The sequence below is a fragment of the Pagrus pagrus genome (assembly GCF_965226575.1).
Source record: "Pagrus pagrus genome assembly, chromosome: 16".
In the NCBI taxonomy this organism is placed as follows: Eukaryota; Metazoa; Chordata; class Actinopteri; order Spariformes; family Sparidae; genus Pagrus; species Pagrus pagrus.
The window spans coordinates 20,113,250-20,131,875 of record NC_140200.1 but is presented as its reverse complement, the minus strand read 5'-3'; the positions used below and the strand labels follow the sequence as shown (position 1 = coordinate 20,131,875).

At 39.6% G+C, this 18,626-nt stretch overlaps 1 protein-coding gene across 1 annotated transcript; it reads right to left on the bottom strand.

Annotated features, from left to right (window-relative positions):
• Positions 1 to 1,320: 1,320 nt before the first annotated feature.
• rfx6 (regulatory factor X, 6) lies at positions 1,321 to 17,105 on the bottom strand (the record flags this gene model as incomplete). The annotated part of the gene is made up of 20 exons (XM_084378383.1): positions 1,321 to 1,842; positions 2,319 to 2,519; positions 3,081 to 3,439; positions 4,179 to 4,485; positions 4,578 to 4,784; positions 6,069 to 6,191; positions 7,729 to 7,846; positions 7,936 to 8,045; positions 9,670 to 9,814; positions 9,900 to 10,059; positions 10,425 to 10,474; positions 11,043 to 11,156; positions 11,269 to 11,346; positions 11,493 to 11,600; positions 12,022 to 12,049; positions 12,485 to 12,562; positions 12,718 to 12,779; positions 13,622 to 13,745; positions 14,694 to 14,853; positions 16,955 to 17,105. 20 exons carry the CDS (start codon positions 17,103 to 17,105, stop codon positions 1,661 to 1,663), a joined length of 2,865 nt encoding a protein of 954 aa, XP_084234509.1. The 3' UTR covers positions 1,321 to 1,660.
• Positions 17,106 to 18,626: the final 1,521 nt, after the last annotated feature.

Genomic DNA, 18,626 nt, shown 5'->3' with positions numbered 1-18,626 from the left:
ATGGAAAATGGAGGATACGCAATTAAATTTGATAAGATAGAATTAAAGGTGCAGTATGTAAGAATTTTATTTCAAGCACAGCCCAGTCCCATTGCCTGAACTGTCAGCTGCACGGCTAACTGAGCTAACTATGCTGCCCCATATTTGTTTGGACTGTGAATGGTGAGTTCAGTAGATTTTAGCCCCACAAATGGATTTTCTTCTAAAAGATAATTCAGTCCCTTATAGAAAAAAGCTTTAAGTTTGTTGTTTGTAAATGTTTTGTTAGAGGAAACCTCTCCTCTCAGTCTCTTCTGATCTGATGGTTTTATGATGTCCCATCTGCTCCACTGCCGACAAACTCAAGAGGAGCCGTGTGTCCATGTTTTACTGAGGTCACTGTGGTGTGATATTAACAGCTCCCTCTCTCCCTCTCTTTGCTCTCTCTGTGTTGGTCCCCTTACATTTCGGTAAACACTTTTATCCGACTCATATCTCCCTCCATTGTGCCGCAGACAAACCAAATAATTACAAAAGCTCCCAACTTTGATCCGCAGTCTTCCTTTGTGATTCCGTCCTGTAATCTCAGAGTTCGGCCATTAAAGAGTCGTGTGTTGAACGCTTTGACACAAGCTGTTTGAATCAGAGGAGATAAGGATCCCATTGGGGTCTGTTATTGACTAGAAGTCAATCTGCTGCAGAGGCAGACAAAAGAAATAAAACACACTGTCCCTGGTTCTGTCCTGCTCAGTATCTCTGTTATTACAGCAAATAAATAAATGGACAAACATACGACGAGAAGCAACATGGTAATAATTCATGTGGTCAGCTGAGAGTGTTAGAAATGCCTGTCATAAGTAACCAGATGAGTTTTAAATCAGTCGTTTTGTCCAACCAACAGTCCAAAACCCAAAGAAATTCAGTTTGCAATGAGATAAGAGAGAAAATCAGCAAATCCTCACATTAAAAAATCTGATAGCAGCAAATATTTGGCATTGTTCTTTGTTATCAAAATTCTGCTGATAAATTCAAGATCCCCTCCAGACATGTGTTGGACATATAGAAAGTACCATTTCCGTATTAAAATCCTTTAAAAGACAACTACTCCTTCTACCTCATTAAAGATTCCAGTTTTATGGTTATTCATGATTAGTTATAATTATTGTGTAGTCCATATCGTACATGAGCCCTTTTTTGCTGTTTTTATTTAGTTTTTTATCCAAAGCACTTTAAATAGCCTGCTGCTTGGCTGCTTTTCACTTGTTACCCTGTCAATAAATAGAACAACATTGTGACTAACAAGATTTATTTACAATAATTTGCACACAGAAGAAATGGAAGTCCTCAGGCATCATTTAGGAACAAATTACTTTCCAAATTGCAAAATATAATTGTGGATAAATATGATAAATATCTGCATCAGAGTCATTGTTTGTATATTTTTAAGTAATGATCCACATTTTAATTCAAATAAATATCTTTCCTTTGCTCCTCTTTAACTAGTTTATAATACAGCAGGAATACGACAATCGTCAGACGTCATATGCTTCTTTACACAGGAGAGTCCTTCGCTTCTCACCTCTCACCTCTCTCACTCCACTTGACCTGATTCAAATCAGCTCACAGTGTTCTGGGTCGTTCTCCAAACGTCTCCAGCAGTAGACGTTTTGTGTTTTCTGCGTCATTGTACTCCTCCGGCTCCCATGAAGACCGTGTTGATGGGAGGCAGCGAGGACACCAGGTCCTGAACCTCTGAGGAGGATGGCACTCGCTGCTGAGAGAGCAACGAGTCCTGAGAGGTGAACGGAGACGAAACTCCAAACATGCAGGGAGCAGCGGATCCTGACGTGGAGAGGGAGTGATCTGAGGAGGAAACAGCAGAAATTCAAAGCATGTTTTTGTAGCGTACAGCTTTTGCACACCTGTGGATCGACAGGAAGATCTAGGGCCGACAAAATCAGGAAAAAAAGGGGGAAAAAACTCCTGCACACTGTTCACCTCACTTGCAATCAAGAATGAATTTTAACAACAACGATTCGGTACAAAGACCTTCATCAGGCTTAGATAAGAGTTTTTTTCCCCTGAAATCATATTTTTGTAAGAATATCACACATATAAATATCTGTAAATATAAATATATATAGAAAAATATCATATATTTTTGTATGATTAATGTTTGTATCAAAATCGACCATAATTCAGGCTCCGCTGCAGGTTTAGTTTTGCTCACTTACAAAATGTTTTCAACAGCAGAAACTCTTAAAAGTTTTGTGCGTCTGACTCCAGCCCAGTCGCCTCACACCTCCACCCCTCTCAGGACTGTGTGTTTCCCTGCTCACCTGCTCCAGTTTCAGCCTCTGTGAAATAGGCTCCGGTCGTTTTCCTTCCTGGTTCGTCCAGGATGTTGAGCGGGTCGTGGACTTCAGAGTACGTCGAGTTGAACGAACGCAGACTGCCGACGGTGCTGATGACAGACACGTGCTGGTCAACCAATGATGTCATGCGCTGGCTGTCCAGGTAACTACTGTTGCCATAGTAACCTGGCAAAAGAGGAAAGTTGGCATTGAGTTTTGTTGCAAGAAACGTGTTAATAATTTGGTTTGTGCACACAGAGCAGGGGTTTCCAGCGTGCGGATTGGGGTCACCAGATGATTAATTTCTGTTTGTTTATTGTTTTCTTTGAAATACTGGATTCCTTCACCTCTGCATGTCTCTAAAAAGCCACTTTCACCTTGATTTTAAGGGTTCACAAACCTAAAAGCAAAGGTTTGTTTTTTTAATTTTCTTTTTAGTCTTTATTGGCACGAAACAAAACAAAAGTCAAGGTTGGGAACAAATGACATAGTCTTGTTTGGTGAAATTTTACAGTTATTTTGTATTTTTGTGTGAATAAATGTGTTTTGCTTCTTTTTGGAAACAAAAACAGCAACAACAGGGATTCATTCATGAAGTCAGATTTTCAATTTGCTGTTCTGAACACCTCCTCAGGTCTTTTTCCAGTAAAACAGTCACATGTTTTTTGTAAACTAAATCTGCCGGGGCCACCAGATGATCCAGCAGATGTATTTCCACATTAATGTTTCAGTCTGAGTTGTCCTTACCACCATGTCCTGCAGCAGAGTACGTCTGTCCCTGACACCCACCGCCTGCGGGGTTCAGTCCAGCCCCCACGAAGCCGAACCCCTCTGCCGAGTCCAGGATCTGACCGTCCAGTCCCGGTTCAGCCTGAACTGGATCTGAGCCTGAGCTGTAGCTGGATGTGGGTCGGACTGAGGAGCCGTACGGTGTCAGGGAGCAGTTAGTGCTGTTAGTGGAGTGATGGGCTGACGGGTGGTGATGACTGTAGAACACGTCTTTAGTCAAGTGTTGGTCGTTAAAGGAGGAGTAACGAGAGAGATGATAGGCCAGAGATGAAGCCTGAGACTGGACCGACGCCAGACACTGGCTCTGAGTCTGAGGCCTGTAACACAAATAACAACACATCTTCAGACTCAATGATGACGACAAAACATCTTTTATTTAACTGTCACATGTTTGCAAGTTCAAACATGGACAGGGAGTTAAACACGCAGTATGTAATTTCTGCCACAAGGGGTCTCTCAATCAAAACAATAACAGGTGGACAGGGAGGAAACAAACATTTGGGATAATTAAGTACACAACTCAACAAAATATATGAAAAGGTCATTTTTATATATTTTTAACGCAGAAGTGTCACATCTTAAAGGACTTTGCTGCATGCTTTTAAACAATTACATATTTGAAAAGAATTACAAATAACTGCTGTACCATATAAAAGTTTTTAAAAAATTAGCAGTTTTCATGGCAAAAAAAGAGAAACTGATAATGTTATTTATTTTTTATCTGTTTAAAATACTATACTTGTGGAGGGTGGAAAACAATACTAAAAGCAGCACATACAGTAATATATAATACTGCCAATATATAATACTTTCCACTTTTTGTTTTTGTACTGGAAAAAATTTAATAACAAATATTGTATTGTGAATCATATCAGGGTGATCCATTGACCCACAATAATGATCTGTTCTGTCATCACTCCATGTTGTCCATCATAACAGAGACAGAGACACTGACTGGCTCTATCTTGTAAATATGTTAAGAAATAATAATAAATAAATAAAACACAACTAAAGTAGCATAAGACGCAGTGTTGCACAATACCAAACAAAGCTGACCTGAGAGCAGGCTGGTAGTTTGAGGCTGACGAGCCGCCGCCTGCTGGGAAGTAACTGGAGCTGGTCTGAGGTAAGCAGTGGTACAGGGTCTCCTGGTATGAAGAGCAGGGGCCGGGCTGAGTCATGGCGCTGATAGAGGACAGGCAGGAGGAAGAGGAGGAGGGACAGGTGGTGGAGGATGAAGATGTCGGGGCTCTCCCCGTCATCGGCCCCTGGTTGATGACGGAGCCTCGGTGCACTAATGCTGCTGGAGAGATAGGGGGCGTCATGAGGGGGCCGCTGACCTGAGAGAAGTCCATCTGACCACCTGGAGGTGTGAGAGGGAAAATATTGTGCTACTTCTTCTTGATGTCTTCTGGAGATTATCAAATGAATAAATTTGGGTTTTTTTTCTTTTACCTGACACTGTGAACCCGGCAGACTCTGTCCCCTGGTAGATGATGGCGTTTGTTTCCAGACTTTGCTGCTGATTGGTCGACAAAGACATATAGGTGTGTTCCGCCACAGACTCGTTCTTCACTGATTGGTCGATGGCAGCGCTGGCCTTGTTGCGATTAGCCAGAAAGCAGGAACTGGGAGACGCCATGAACGCTGCTTTACTCGCATCTGAACATGACAAAGTAACATCACGTCATTACCAACAACATCTGGGACTGTTTGAGACACACTGGAAAGACTATGAGACTAAAAGCTGAGATCACATCACTCATTCACATTATGTAAGGTGGATAACTAAATATTCAGATTCATCCTTTCAGTGCCTTTTTTTTCTGTTGATCCATTTTCTAAGTCTGATCTATATTGTTGTCTGTCCTGTGTTTATGATGAGAACTGCTGGATAATACAGTTTTGCCAGGATAATAAAGTTCCTTAATTTTTTTCCATCTGTGAAATCAAATCAAATCAATATTATTGATGTAGCCGAAAGTCACAATCACACTTACAATTTACAATCTATACAGTTAACGACACCCTCTGTCCTTAGACCCTCGACTTGAGTGAGGAAAGTAGTAGAGTAGAAAAATAAATACGTAAAAAAATCTTTTGAAAATTTCATAGATTAAAAAATATATATATATTTTCTTCACGTGCCCCTCAGGGCTTCCATACAACTGCACGTGAACATGTGAAATTTCCATGTGAAGAAGCAAATTTCACTTGATTTCATGTGCCATGTTTTGTTTGCACACGTGGAAACTGTAATCCACACATCAGAAAAGACAATCACATGTGAATGCGCGCAATTCACATATGATATGTGCATTTCACATGTGGAGATTTTGATTTGTGTGAATCAGAAGATAAAACCATAAAAAAACATACACATTCCTCTTCACTTGCAATCAGGAAAATCAATGTTTCGGTACACAGACCCTCATTTGTTTATTTTTGAATAGAGAATAGAATAACCTCGTTGTTTTTGGATTGTAAGTAAGAAAAGTAATAACCTGATGAAGGTTTGTGTACGAAACGTTATTAAATTTTTCCTAATTGTGATTATGATTCTGTTCACTACGTTTCTGTTGATCTACCCGTGTGCAAAAGTTTTGAGATTCATATGTGAAAAAATAAAATCACACTTGTAAAACTGTCCAGTTTGCCTGTGACATTATTTTCTTTTCACATTTTTAAATTTTAGTTCACATACAAAATGTTTCAATTCACATTTTCGTCAGGGTTTTACGTCTTTTTGTAAAGCACATTAATGCTTTTATCATCCTACAATGTTGTATAGCTGTAAACTGGATTTACGTGGGCTTTCCCTTTACAATCTGCCTGATGATAAAGGAAAAGTTTGAAACAGACTGTAGACGTACAGTAAATCTGAGTCGAGTTCTTGTACGTCAGCAGCTGAACTTCTCTGTGAATGTCGGGTCTGATTATTGATACCTGCATTTTTCATGTATTTGTCCAGCAGGTTCTGCAGGTCCTGCTCCTTATCGTTGTTGAACTGAGTCTCCAGAGCCAGCAGGATGTATTCGTCCAGCAGCATCCTGATCAGGTGGAACGAGCCTGCCAATGTCAAAATGTAAAGGAGAATTATCACTTTGTTTGCCCACGTCGCAAACTATAAAGACCTGATTCCAGCTGGGCTTCTTCTTTATCTACTGTTTGACCTTTAGGATCGAGCTGCTCATTGTTTGACCTGCAGGGTCGCAGGTTTTTAAACCTTCAGAGAGGGAGCCACCGAATGGTGAGTGTTTATTCACTTACACACACACACACACACACTGTGCATGTGTTTGAACAGAGAGCACGCGACCCAAAGATAAGACTCTGTTTAATCAAGGCGAGTCTGGCCATTACAATTTATGGTCCTATTGTAGCAATCTGCTCCAAGCTGGCTTGTATTAGCCTTCTGTTTGTGCGTGTGTGTGTGCGTGTTTGTGTGTGTGCGTGTGTGTCATGTAGACTGACTGATGGAGAAGAAAGGAGCAGAAAATTAATTATCTGAGGGACAGTTATTAATTTCACAAACAGAAATCACCCTGTTGTCGCCGTGTTCAGTGTGTTGCGTTTATAAATTGTGTTTTAATATCACCTGATTAACTGTGACTGTGCTGTGATCAGTTTGGTTTCTACCAGTTAGACCATATTTCCCATCACTAATGTACCGACCATCTGGCATACCGGACAAATGTCAGCGGGCTGTGCATCAGCGAGGCGGTGGAAGTGAAAGGTAGATAAAAAATATTAACTTATTGTAAAATTAAGTTACAATGTCCTGCTTTGACTCAAGTAAAAGTATGTAAGTATAAACAGGAACATGTACATAAAACTAAAATGAAAAAGACTCCTGTGACTGTTACACTTTTATATATGATATTAAATTATTATTCATGCATTAATGTGAAAGCAGGATTTAACTGTTGTAGTAAGTTGAGGTGGAGCTCTTTTTTTTTTTTTTTTTTTTTCCATTTATAGGACTGTAATTTATCAATTAATGTGATGATCGTTTTCGTCATTAATCAAATGATTGTTTGGTTTGTTAAAATCCTCAAAATAATGAGAAATGTCATCACAATTACTTAGAGCCCAAAGTCACACCTTCACAATGTTTGTTTTTATTTTGAATTCATAACAAAACCAGTTTCATAAACTCTTCATATTATGTTGTGTGTGCAACTTTAAAACCCCTTTAAACATGAAATGTGCCCCCTAAAGTAGTAAACATTCTGTTCAGATCAGAAAATCCTACACACACAGTTGTGTGTGTAGGATTTGATAGTGTGTGTTTTAAAAATCCATTAAATAATATTGGGCTGGTGACATGAATTACCAGTTTGATCCCCTGAGCTGTTGTTTAAGCAGACTGACAGGTTAAATCCAGTTGGAGAAAGTGTCAAAGCAGCAGTTGCCCCTCAATTATTAACACCACTGAGGTGCCCTTAAGCAAGGCACTTAAATCGCTCTGCTCCACTGAGAGCTGCTCAGTGACCAACAGATTACTAGACTACTTAGAAGGTTAGATTGTTCTGTCCAGTTGAGTTTTTAAACTAACATTTCACTCCGTGTGAAGAATTTGTAACTTTTCTTTAACGTTTCTCACCAAAGCTGGAGGCATTATTGAGCGTGAGGTTGTGCATCACTCTGGCACCAAAAAAACTCCACCTGAGGAGGAAGTCCTGAGCTCGCTTCTTCACTGATCGACCACTCTGCTTACCGGGCTGATCAGAGACACAGGCAGAAAAGAAGAGTGCTTGGTTACATAACAGGACATTTGCAGGACAAATACCAGATGGTGAACAGCTGTTACCTTGATGACTTTATGTTCCACGACAGAGTCCAACCACTCGATGAAAGACTCCACTGTGGCGTTCTTTCTCAGCAGCTCCTTCAGCTCCTGAAAGACGGTGATGGAGTCGTCTGGAACAAAGACAGAAAAAAGACCACAATAATAGAAATTCTTATCTGTATCAGAGCAACAGGTACAGCTGCTGGTTGTTTCTTTAATGCTGTAAAAAAGTTCTGATGAAGACTGATGCTTCCTTTTAGAGCCGACAAGTGAATGAATCATCTACTATTGCCTTTTATTAAAAATCTAATATAATTATTTTCTAGCTCAGTAATGATCCATCCATCCATTATCTTCTGCTTAACCAGGGTCTGGTTGTGGAGGCAGCAGGCTTAGAAGCGTATTCCAGACCTCCTTCTCCCCAGCAACGCTTTCCAGCTCTTCTTGGGGGATCCCGAGGCATTCCCAGGCCAGATTGGATATATAGTCCCTCCAGCAAGTTCTGGGTCTGCCCCGGGGTCTCCTCCCAGTTGGTTGTGCCTGGTACACCTTCCAAGAGAGGCGTCAAGGAGACATCCTAACAAGATGTCTGAACCACCTCAGCTGGCTCCTTTTCGATGCGAAGGAGCAGCAGCTCTACTCCGACCTCCCCACGGATGACTGAACTCCTCACCCTATCTCTAAGGCTGAGGCCAGCCCCCCTACGGTGGAAACTCATTTCAGCCGCATTTATCCGCAATCTCGTTCTTTTGGTCACTACCCACAGCTTGTGGCCAAAGGTGAGGGTGGGAACGTAGATGGAATAGTAAATCGGGAGCTTTGGCCTCTGGCTCAGCTCCCTCTTCACCACAACGGTCCGGTGCAGTATCCGCAGTACTGCCGATGCCACACCAAACCTCCTGTCCATCTCACACTCCATTTTCCCATCACTCATGAGCAACACCCCAAGATACTTAAACTCCTTCGCTTGGGGCAGGAGCCGTGCCCCCAACCAGAGGGGGCAATCCACCATTTTCCGGCAGAGAACCATGGCCTCAGACTTCGAGGTGCTGACCCTCATCCCAATCACTTCACGCTCGGCTGCAAACCGCCTCAGTGCCTGAAGAAGCCAGCAAAACCATGTCATATGCAAAAAGCAGCGACACAATTTTGAGGTTCCTGAACCGGACATTTTCCTCTCCTACAGATCCTGTCCATGAAAATCACAAACAGGATCAGACCCTGACAGAGGCCAACACCCACTGGAAATGTGCTTGACTTAGTGCCAAGTATACGGACACAGCTCCCACTGTGGTCATACAAGGACCGAATAGCCCGTAGCAAAGGGCCCGGTACCCCATATTCCCGCAGTACTCCCCACAATACTCCCCGGGGGACCCGGTCATAGGCCTTCTCCAAGTCCACAAAACACTAGAGAGAGTAAATTGGTTGGGCAAACTCCCATGACCCCCCGAGCAAGACCGCAGGGGTAAAAAGTTGGTCTGTTGTTCTACAACCAGGACGGAATCCATATTGTTCCTTTCTGAATCCAAGGTTCAACAATTGGCCGCAGCTTCCTTTCTAGCACCCTGGAAAAAATGTTTCCAGGTAGGTTGAGTAGTGTGATACCCCGAAGGTTGGAGCACACCCTCTGGTCCCCCTTCTTAAAGATGGGAACCACAATCACTGATGATGATTAACGTAAAAACTTAAATATTTAGTTTTCATCAGGTTGATTTGAGAAAACATGAGCTTCATGTTCAGTATCTATCTCACACTCAGAGTAGATGTCTGGGTCCTGGTCTGCAGTGGTGCTGACACTGAGCAGAGGCTGCGAGCTGATGCTGCTCAGATCCACATTATCGATATCCAACACCATGCTGGTCACTACGGCCTGGTCGAACAGCGCTGGACGAGCTATCTGAAGAAAATGTGGAGATAAAAAACCATATTAGAGTTTACTGTTAATCTCTATAATCTGTTCTGTTCTTCAGTACATGTCGTACCTGTGCCAGGTGTAAGAACGACGTCTGTCTCTTCAGGGACGACACAAAGTGGCGCGCTATGGGCAGTTTCTTGCCTGCAAGGCATTCTGGGAGGTTCTCCAGGGAGGAGGCGAGCCAGTGCTCCCAGTGTTTGGCAAAGTTGCGGATATCTGCCAGCAGACTGATGATCAACAATTATACAGGTCAGTTCCAATATGAAATATGCGATAGTTAATATTTCACAAAAGGAAAATAAGACAAAAATAGAAATGTTCCCATTTCAAAGGATTTCCACAACCTTCATGGCCATTCAAGTCAAGTTTTCTGAGTTTATGAGTTGCATTTGAATGCACCATTCAGTCACTGTCAGTGTGTGTGTGTGCACATGTCAAACTTTGACAAAGACAGCAGAGGACAGAAGCATCAGAGTGGCCGATAGCCTTCTGACATTTACTTTTTATAGACAGTTTCAGTAAATGTCCTGTTTGTGTATCACAGAACATTAACATTAATTTGACAATAACAAGTGAAGCTGAAGCAACAAACCTTTCAGGCATCTCCTGCATCGTAGCTGGAATCAAAACATCTGTTAAAACCTGGGGAGATAGGAAAACATGATTAGAACATATGTTACATAATATATAAAAGTATATGCTGCTCATGAGGCTGCTAATCCAGTGAGTGAGAGAGGAGAACAGAATTCCTCATTTATATTATTTATAAAGTTTTTCCTGTGTAAAATAACACAAGCTGCAATGCAATAATGCATCAAGATGAAATTGATTTAAACTGTTTAGAGGGCTAACGCTTTCTTCACTGTTTTTTTCAAGTTTATCCTTCCATGCATATACAGTAGTTAGAGGTTATAGAAGTTACTCTGGTGCTGGTAGGTATTACTTGGGCAGCCTGCTGGCCAAATTATGTTTTGCAAACTTCCTATTTTAGGGAAAAATGTGATGAATTGAAAAAGAAAAGGATTTCAAGTTGCCCCATCAGTGCAAAAGCACCATTAAAAATATATTAACAATGTTTAAATTTTGTATTAATAACGGGCTCATTAAAGCATTTGCACTATCTTGCTCAGTACCAGACACGTGATGAAATGAAAAAACATGAACTGTCTAAGATAATACACACTCCTGCTGTAAAATGCCAGGAAACCACCTTATAGAGAATGGAGTCACAGACACAGAAGATGTCGACTATCACAGGGTTCTCCAGCAGCGGCAGCAGGTGGTCGGGCATTCCCTGCCAGAAATGGAGCAGAAAATTCTGGATCTGAAACAAAATATTTGACTTTCAGTTTGAGTGGAGGGTAAACTGTTTGCTGCTTTTTTCTCTTCACTGGTTTCACAATAATAAAATGATCTCATGTAACAGAAATGATCACCTCCTCAAAGTTGACATTGATGGCATTGTCCAGGATGCACTGGCAGTGAGTTTTATACATCATGATCAGAGTGTCCACCTGCAAAGACGATGATGAAGAAGAAATTATAATGAAATCAGCTCTAGAAAACTGGTCTGGGGCTGAAACAGTGACATTGAAAACAAACCTGACCTGATCTGTAAACTGACACCTCAAAATGAATGTTGAATTAATTAATCACCAACCTTTTCTCTGGGGATGTTTCCCTGCAGCAGAAGATGCTGAGCACTGGGGAAGTCTGGCAGCAACGTTCCAGTTTTAGAGCTCAGCGAGTATTTCCTGGTGAAACCTCCCTGAAAAATATACAAACATCAGACCCCTTTTTCTTTTACTTCATCTTTACACAGTTGATTTATTTTAGGAGTAACTTACAGTAACACCCTTTGAAAATCTTGCTTTTGTTGAACTGTAGTGATGTAGAGATGGATTGCAGGACTCTGTGACTCTGTTGAGTTAGGTTAGTTTGGTCTGTGGTCTTGATTTTATGATTTTATGATTTGATTTTATTGGTTTTAACTCACGTTTCATTATTTTTATTGGTCAACTGTTGATCTTTGTTTATTTTATTTTAACTACACTTTTTAACAGTTTTAATTCTCAAGTTTTATTGGTTGATTGCTGGTCTTGATTATTTTCTGAATGGTTTTGAACTCTATTATTATTTAAAGCTCTGCTTTAGTTACTCTTTAAATAAGATTTACCATTTTGACTCACCTCGTTCTTGAGCTTGCTGCCTGAAAATCTGCGATTGAAGAGAAGCACATTTGATCTTTTAAATTCTAAATACATCATGTGTCCACATTGAGACCATTAAAAGTAGAGAAAACACAGTACAATGCCATAATCCAATTTAGTTGACAATCAGATGATGGTACATTATTTATTACTTTTAGAAAAATAACATAACAATAACAATTTTTAACTTTAATAAAGGTTGATTTGTGTTTTTCACATTTGTGGTCTTGTGTAATTTATGTTCAAACATTTCAAGAACAAAACATCAAAGTGTCATCTGCAAAGACTGACACAAAAAGACAAAAATAACCCGCCTCTACACTAATGCTGGAAACACCATCAATAAGATACCACATAATGAACAACAACGAAATGGAGATACAGTAATATATTAAAGGAAGAAGAAGAAGACTGCACTAAATCATGTTAAATGTTTTGTTACCTGGTCAAACCTTTTCCAGAGTACACAGAGTGATAGTAGGCGCTGCTCTCTTTGATGCCGATTCCATAGTAATGATATCTGTACAATGTCAAGACAACCACATCAAATAATAATCATTTAAACAATTAATAGAAATAAAATGTTTCAATCAAATTGCACAGTGCAACAACATTACATGACAACTTTTTGGAAAATAGAAAGTAGAAGACTGAGTCTGAATGTTGTGTATTTACTTTGAGTGTCCTCTGGTTCCCAGTCGTCTTGTTGTCAGAAGTGGAAACTTCTGTCGTATCGTCTGACAAGAACAGGAGGTAAAAGTTCAATTAGATCAAAACTCTCTTCTACATAACAATGTTATATTTTTATGTCAGATGTTGAGATTGTTAGTCAGTCTTTGCACCATTGTCAGTGAATTGGTGTCAGGATTCAGAACCCTCACAATGAATCATGTTTATAACAGTGGCTGTCTGAGGGGAGGGGAGAAAAACACCAACTATTAATCATTTAGAGGTACATGGAGGCCAACTTATTTTCTTGCATTTAGGACATGTCTTCTCTCCTGGGTGGATACCCTAGAGGACACCTTTTAATGTTTTCTCCAAGAGTAAACCCACTACTACAGAAGTGACCATATTTGGACAAGAGGGTGGAGCTGGGGAGGGCATCCTGATGGACCAGCCAATGGGACCATAATTCACAAAATGAACATCATGTTGTGTTGAAGACTTGAAACTAGAGATTGAGACCATAAACTCATTAGGAAACTATTTATGACCTCAGTACACAAAGAAGTAGGGTCTTTTTTCTCATAAGCTTGCATACAATCAGACTTCTTTTTGAAACCAGTGGAGTCGCCCCCTGCTGGACATTAGAGAGACTGCAGGTTTAAGGGACTTCTGCATTGGCTTCACTTTTCAGATGTGAAAGCTCAGTCCACTATTAATACAGTCAATGGGTTTCTCCACTGGGGTACTTTATCTTGTTTTATCTCAAGAGGGCCCTTTTGTGATAATCATTTGGGCTACCTAAAACTGATATAATAGAACATAAGAAGTCTGCACTAACCTTTTGATTTCTGATTTTATAGAAAACATTTTGGTTTTTCATACAAACATTTACACTCTCACACAAACAGACCTTTCCAAATGTAGCAGCACAGGCCGGTTCCAGCTTCTCTTTCCTGCAGAAGTCCAGGTAGTGAGCGTAGAGGATACATCGAGGCAGACACACTCCTTCACACACTATGTAATTCTCCTCCAGCCTAGTGAGATACATCAGAGAGACGATCACTTAGGTAATTCTTCAAAATATGGCACATATCTAAAGCAAATACTCACTGAATTGTAGCTCTATAACACAAATGATATACACACTTTTATATTTTAGAGGAAAAAAACAAACACAAAGAATCTTACAGTAATAGAAATATTCTGATTTTCGTTTTTGTTTAAGAATCCGCCCACATAAGAATTTTAATAACCACAAGAAAGGCAGATTTGTTGAGTCTGCAAATGTCATCAAAACTGCTATAAGTGTTAATAAATGACGTGCCGGTTTGGACAAAGTTTCTGCACATAAGTTAAAAGTTATTTTATAATTGACACACAGCAGTTCATGAGCTCCTCTTATGAACTACCCAAAAGTTTTTCCACCACCCACTGACATCATGCTGTGATGGAATGTAAATAAGTACATTTACTCAATTATTGTGCTTTAAATTACTTTCCACTAAATCTCAGAGACAAATGTTTTACTTTTTAGTTCATGTCTGTTAGTTTAGTTGCAAGTTACTTTACACATTTTCATATGCCTCCTGTCCCGTGAAAACCATGTATTTTTTTTAACAGTATTAATCTTGGATGTTTGTGATAAACTGAATGATGATAAACTGAAGTGTTCCTGTAGGTGTTGAGAAAATGATCCTCCTTCTTCAGACCGCCACGCTACAAACATGATGAATGTGAATATAATGCATTGCTGTAGATTAAACTACTAACAGTATATAAAGTAGTTAAAATGAGCTCAACCTTACACATCTACAGCAGTAAGATGCAACATACACGCAGCAGTAATATTTATCCACAAACATCAGATAGAAGAGGAAAACACTGACAGAGAACATTTTACTGCTCTTGTACTTGAGGATTATTCACTGGATGTTAGCATCCCTTTACTGATGCAGTAAGCAGACTGTTTGCAGTGCTCTTACCACTGCAGGGTGAGTTGTGTCTGTTTCTTCTTGTCCTTGATGATCTGACTAATGGTCTTCCTGGAGGACGAGATGCTCTGTTTGATGCTCAGGTCTGGGTTAAAGTCCACCAGGTCCTGGTCCTCCTCGGAGGACGGTGTCTCATTACTGTCCTCTGCTTCTGAGAAAACCACACAGACAAATACAGCACAGAGTTCATAAGAGGAGGAGGAGTGCTTTCACTTCAATCTGTTTGTCTTTTGAGAAAATGTATAGGGAAAAATTAGGTTTTTGTCTAATTATCATTACAATACATACTGCAGATTACTGTGGAATTCAAACCTTAATTTCTTAATATAACGTGATTTTTTTTAGTACAGTTTACACAGATACTGGTAAAGACCAGTATCTTTTAGACATATCACTGTCTAAAAGAGTTTTCTCCTGTGTAAGTTCAGCTAAAAACCTCCAGAATATTTTATATAAAAACCTTGAATCAGTTAGCTGCAGTATCTGATCTTTCCTTACTAATTTCATCATTTTCACACTTAATTCTTTACACTTTTTTAAATTTCAGTGTTTCTTCTCGGCCTCGAGTGACTCCAGCAACCTCATGTATGTCAAGCATCACCTCATCATCGGGCAAAATGGCCACCAAGAGAGAGACCACTGTTCGAGACCACTCCAAGATGTTCTATTCCCATTTCAACCAACAAAACTGAGTAATGTTAACGACAGTTGGGACATTTTCCAGGCATCTTTGTGTTGAAAACTGGGTATCTTGAGGCAAATATGATCTTTTCCTTAAAGCCTGACCAAGTGGTGTTTGTGCCTAAACCTGACCTGACCATATTTTTTGATCTATTGTGTTTTTCTGAACTTGAAAAAGTGATTTTCACCTTTATTTATCATCAATAGATTGGTCACCAGTCAGCCTGAAGAGTAGACAATAAATTGCATGAACAATGTAAAAAGAAACAAATAATTGACTGTTTTATTTTGAGTGCCACAACAGCTCCTCAAATACATGCACAGGGACGACATTTTGATGTTATTGTGTTCAAAGGGAACGTTTTCTCTCAAGAGTTTCCATTTTTGGCCTGCAAACTAAAACACAGGTACGTTGAGAAAATACACAAAACCTGAGCACTGTTAATGTCATTGTCAATAAAAAACAATGACATAACTACACTGTACTACTTTAACTTATTATAAAAAGGCAATGATGAACTATTCAGCAAGCCATATTCATTTTTTTAAATTGCTAATACGCATTTAAAGACAGCACAGAAATACACAGGTTTTTATTGATGTTTCATAAGATGTTTCAAGAGCTCATATACCCTGAGAATACATCCACCAGACAGTGTTATAGCACCAGAAAGTTCTCACTGTGATGATTACTCCACAAAGATCAAAATATTAGAGCCAAAAAACACGAGTCTGTGTGGTAATCATTTAAAACTACAGAAGAAAAACAAAACTTCATTTTGACATTTTGAAAACTTAGCAGAATATAAGGATTTTGAGCAAATAGCAGAGGAAAATGGCTGAAATGAAGGGAAGAAACCTTGTACGTGAACATGTGTCATCTGAAAAAACTAATTTAATAAGTACAAGTTACACTGAACTCCAACAATTAATGGTCACATTAAGTCTCATCACATCACATCTTAGAATTGGAACAATTTGGTGAAATGTTTCTTGATATTGATATTTGATAAGAACTGATGCGATGATGGTGACACTCTTCAGGGTTCATCCTAAATACAGTGTGTTTTTGATATTTAATAGGTTTATTATTAAGACAGACCAATATGTGACTTAATGAAAAGTTTTGCAAAGAACTAAAAATGGTGATTTTATGTTTTACAGGTATTTTATGCATTTTCTATCTCACAGAATCTGCTTTATTTATTTCACTCTTATTTTTTCAATGTCTCTCAAATTTAGTTATGCACAAATCACATCTTCCCTTCTCTTTATGTCTTCTTCATCATCGCCAAAAATCTTTGTGAAGAAAATTAAAGAGAAGTCTGTTGTTGTAGCTCCACCATGTGGCCAACTTGTGACACTTTGTTTACCTGTGTAGATTTGAAATCCAAGTACAGAAAAACTTCAGTTTCATGTCTTTAAGAGGAGGATTTATTTCATAAAACAACAGAGAATGATGGTAGTGATATAAGAAAGATATTAATATAAAACATGAAAATTTCAGTGTTATTTTTCTGACCTTCCAAAAGCAATGACACTGAGTTTATTGAGAATAGTTTCTTCATTACCTGATTTAATCCCAGAATCATCCTCTTGATGAAAATGTGTCTGTTTGTTGAAGTCTGTTTCTTCTGGTGAGCTGCACAAAGTCTTGGTCAGAGAGTGAATCAGAAGCACTCCGTCCCCGGCTGAACTCTCACTGCTGCGTTTCATCGGCATGGTCACAAAAAAATAAATGTCGATTAACAAATCAAGGTTTTATCAAGTAAAAGAAGAAAAGAAGTCAGCCTGCGGTGGAAAAAACAGTCCACTGCAGCTCATCTGTCCTTAAGTCTGTGAGCACACAATCTTTAAACACTGTTAGTTGATCCCTCCTTCACACAAGTCCAGGTGAAGATAAAAAAAGATCATGTCCGGGATTTTTAGTCCAAACACTGATCCGAAGCTGAAGAAGAGTGGTAAAAACTGCTGTGTAACCCGACAGAACAACCTCAGACTAATAAAACCGAGCTGTGGGAAGGCAGAGCTAATGAAGCCGTGGATGCATTCATCATATTTACAGAACACTGGGACTAATCCAGGTTATCAATGATTAACAGAGAAACCCTCATCCATCTGTCCATCCATCCATCCTGCCTCCCACACTCAGCTGGACCTTTATACTCAGTTATATAGACAGAGAAACCAGCATGGATTGAAGTTGGCGATGTTAAGTCAGTTTGTTTGTTTATTTAGTTTTAAAATCTGTATTTACATGATGACTGGATAGAATTATGTTGTGTCGACCTGTGTATGGGTTGATTTTTAGGCTCAATGGGCCTTCTGCCTGCTTAAATAAATGAAAAGGAATGTGTTTTTATTTCAGCTGCAGATTAACTAATGATTATCTTGTTATCCATAAATCTGTTGATTATATTTTGGGCTTACTCATGAATTGTTTGGTTTATAAAATTTCATAAAATAACTGTAGTTTCCTAAAGCCTAAGATGTCATTATAAGGATATCATTTAATAATGTTTTTTGTCCAAAAAACAGTCCAAAACAAACAAACAACAAATAACTGTGGGAAACGATCAAAAAAGCAAATTACCTCAATTAAGCAGTGTTTTAAAAAGTACCCAAAACTCATGCATGAGTAAAAGTAAGAATAGTGTGTTAAAATATGACTTTCGTATCTAATATGAAATGCACTTAAGTATCAGAATTAGAAGGAAAAGTGTATAGCTGGTTTGACTCTCCTCTTTTCTCCACTCATAACTTTCGGAGCGGAGCAATCGTCAGCCTCTACATGGTCCAGGTTGGACACTAAGCTGAAGGAAGGAGGCTGAGGACTAGTGAGTGTCATCAGCCAGTATCCAGGATAAAACAAAGACCCATGACTACTTCATGAGTACTATGAGAATACCTCAGGCAGCAGAAAGTCAGTGAGGAGGAGAAAGTCCTGCCATATCCAGGTGGGGCATAGTCTACAGTGTACACTACAGCATTGTGTACAGTGTACAAAATGGGAGACACCTCAGTAGGTGGAGAATGACCAAGCCAAGACCCTGTGGGACTTCCAGAAACAGACCAACAAACTGGTGATGGCTAAGCAACCGGACATAGTTGTGGTGGACAAACATCAGAAGTAAGCAGTGGGGATCGATGTAGCAATCCCAAGCGACAGCAACATCTGGAAGACAGAACACGAGAAACAACACCAAGGGCTGAAAGAAGAGCTGGAGCAGATGTGGAGAGTGA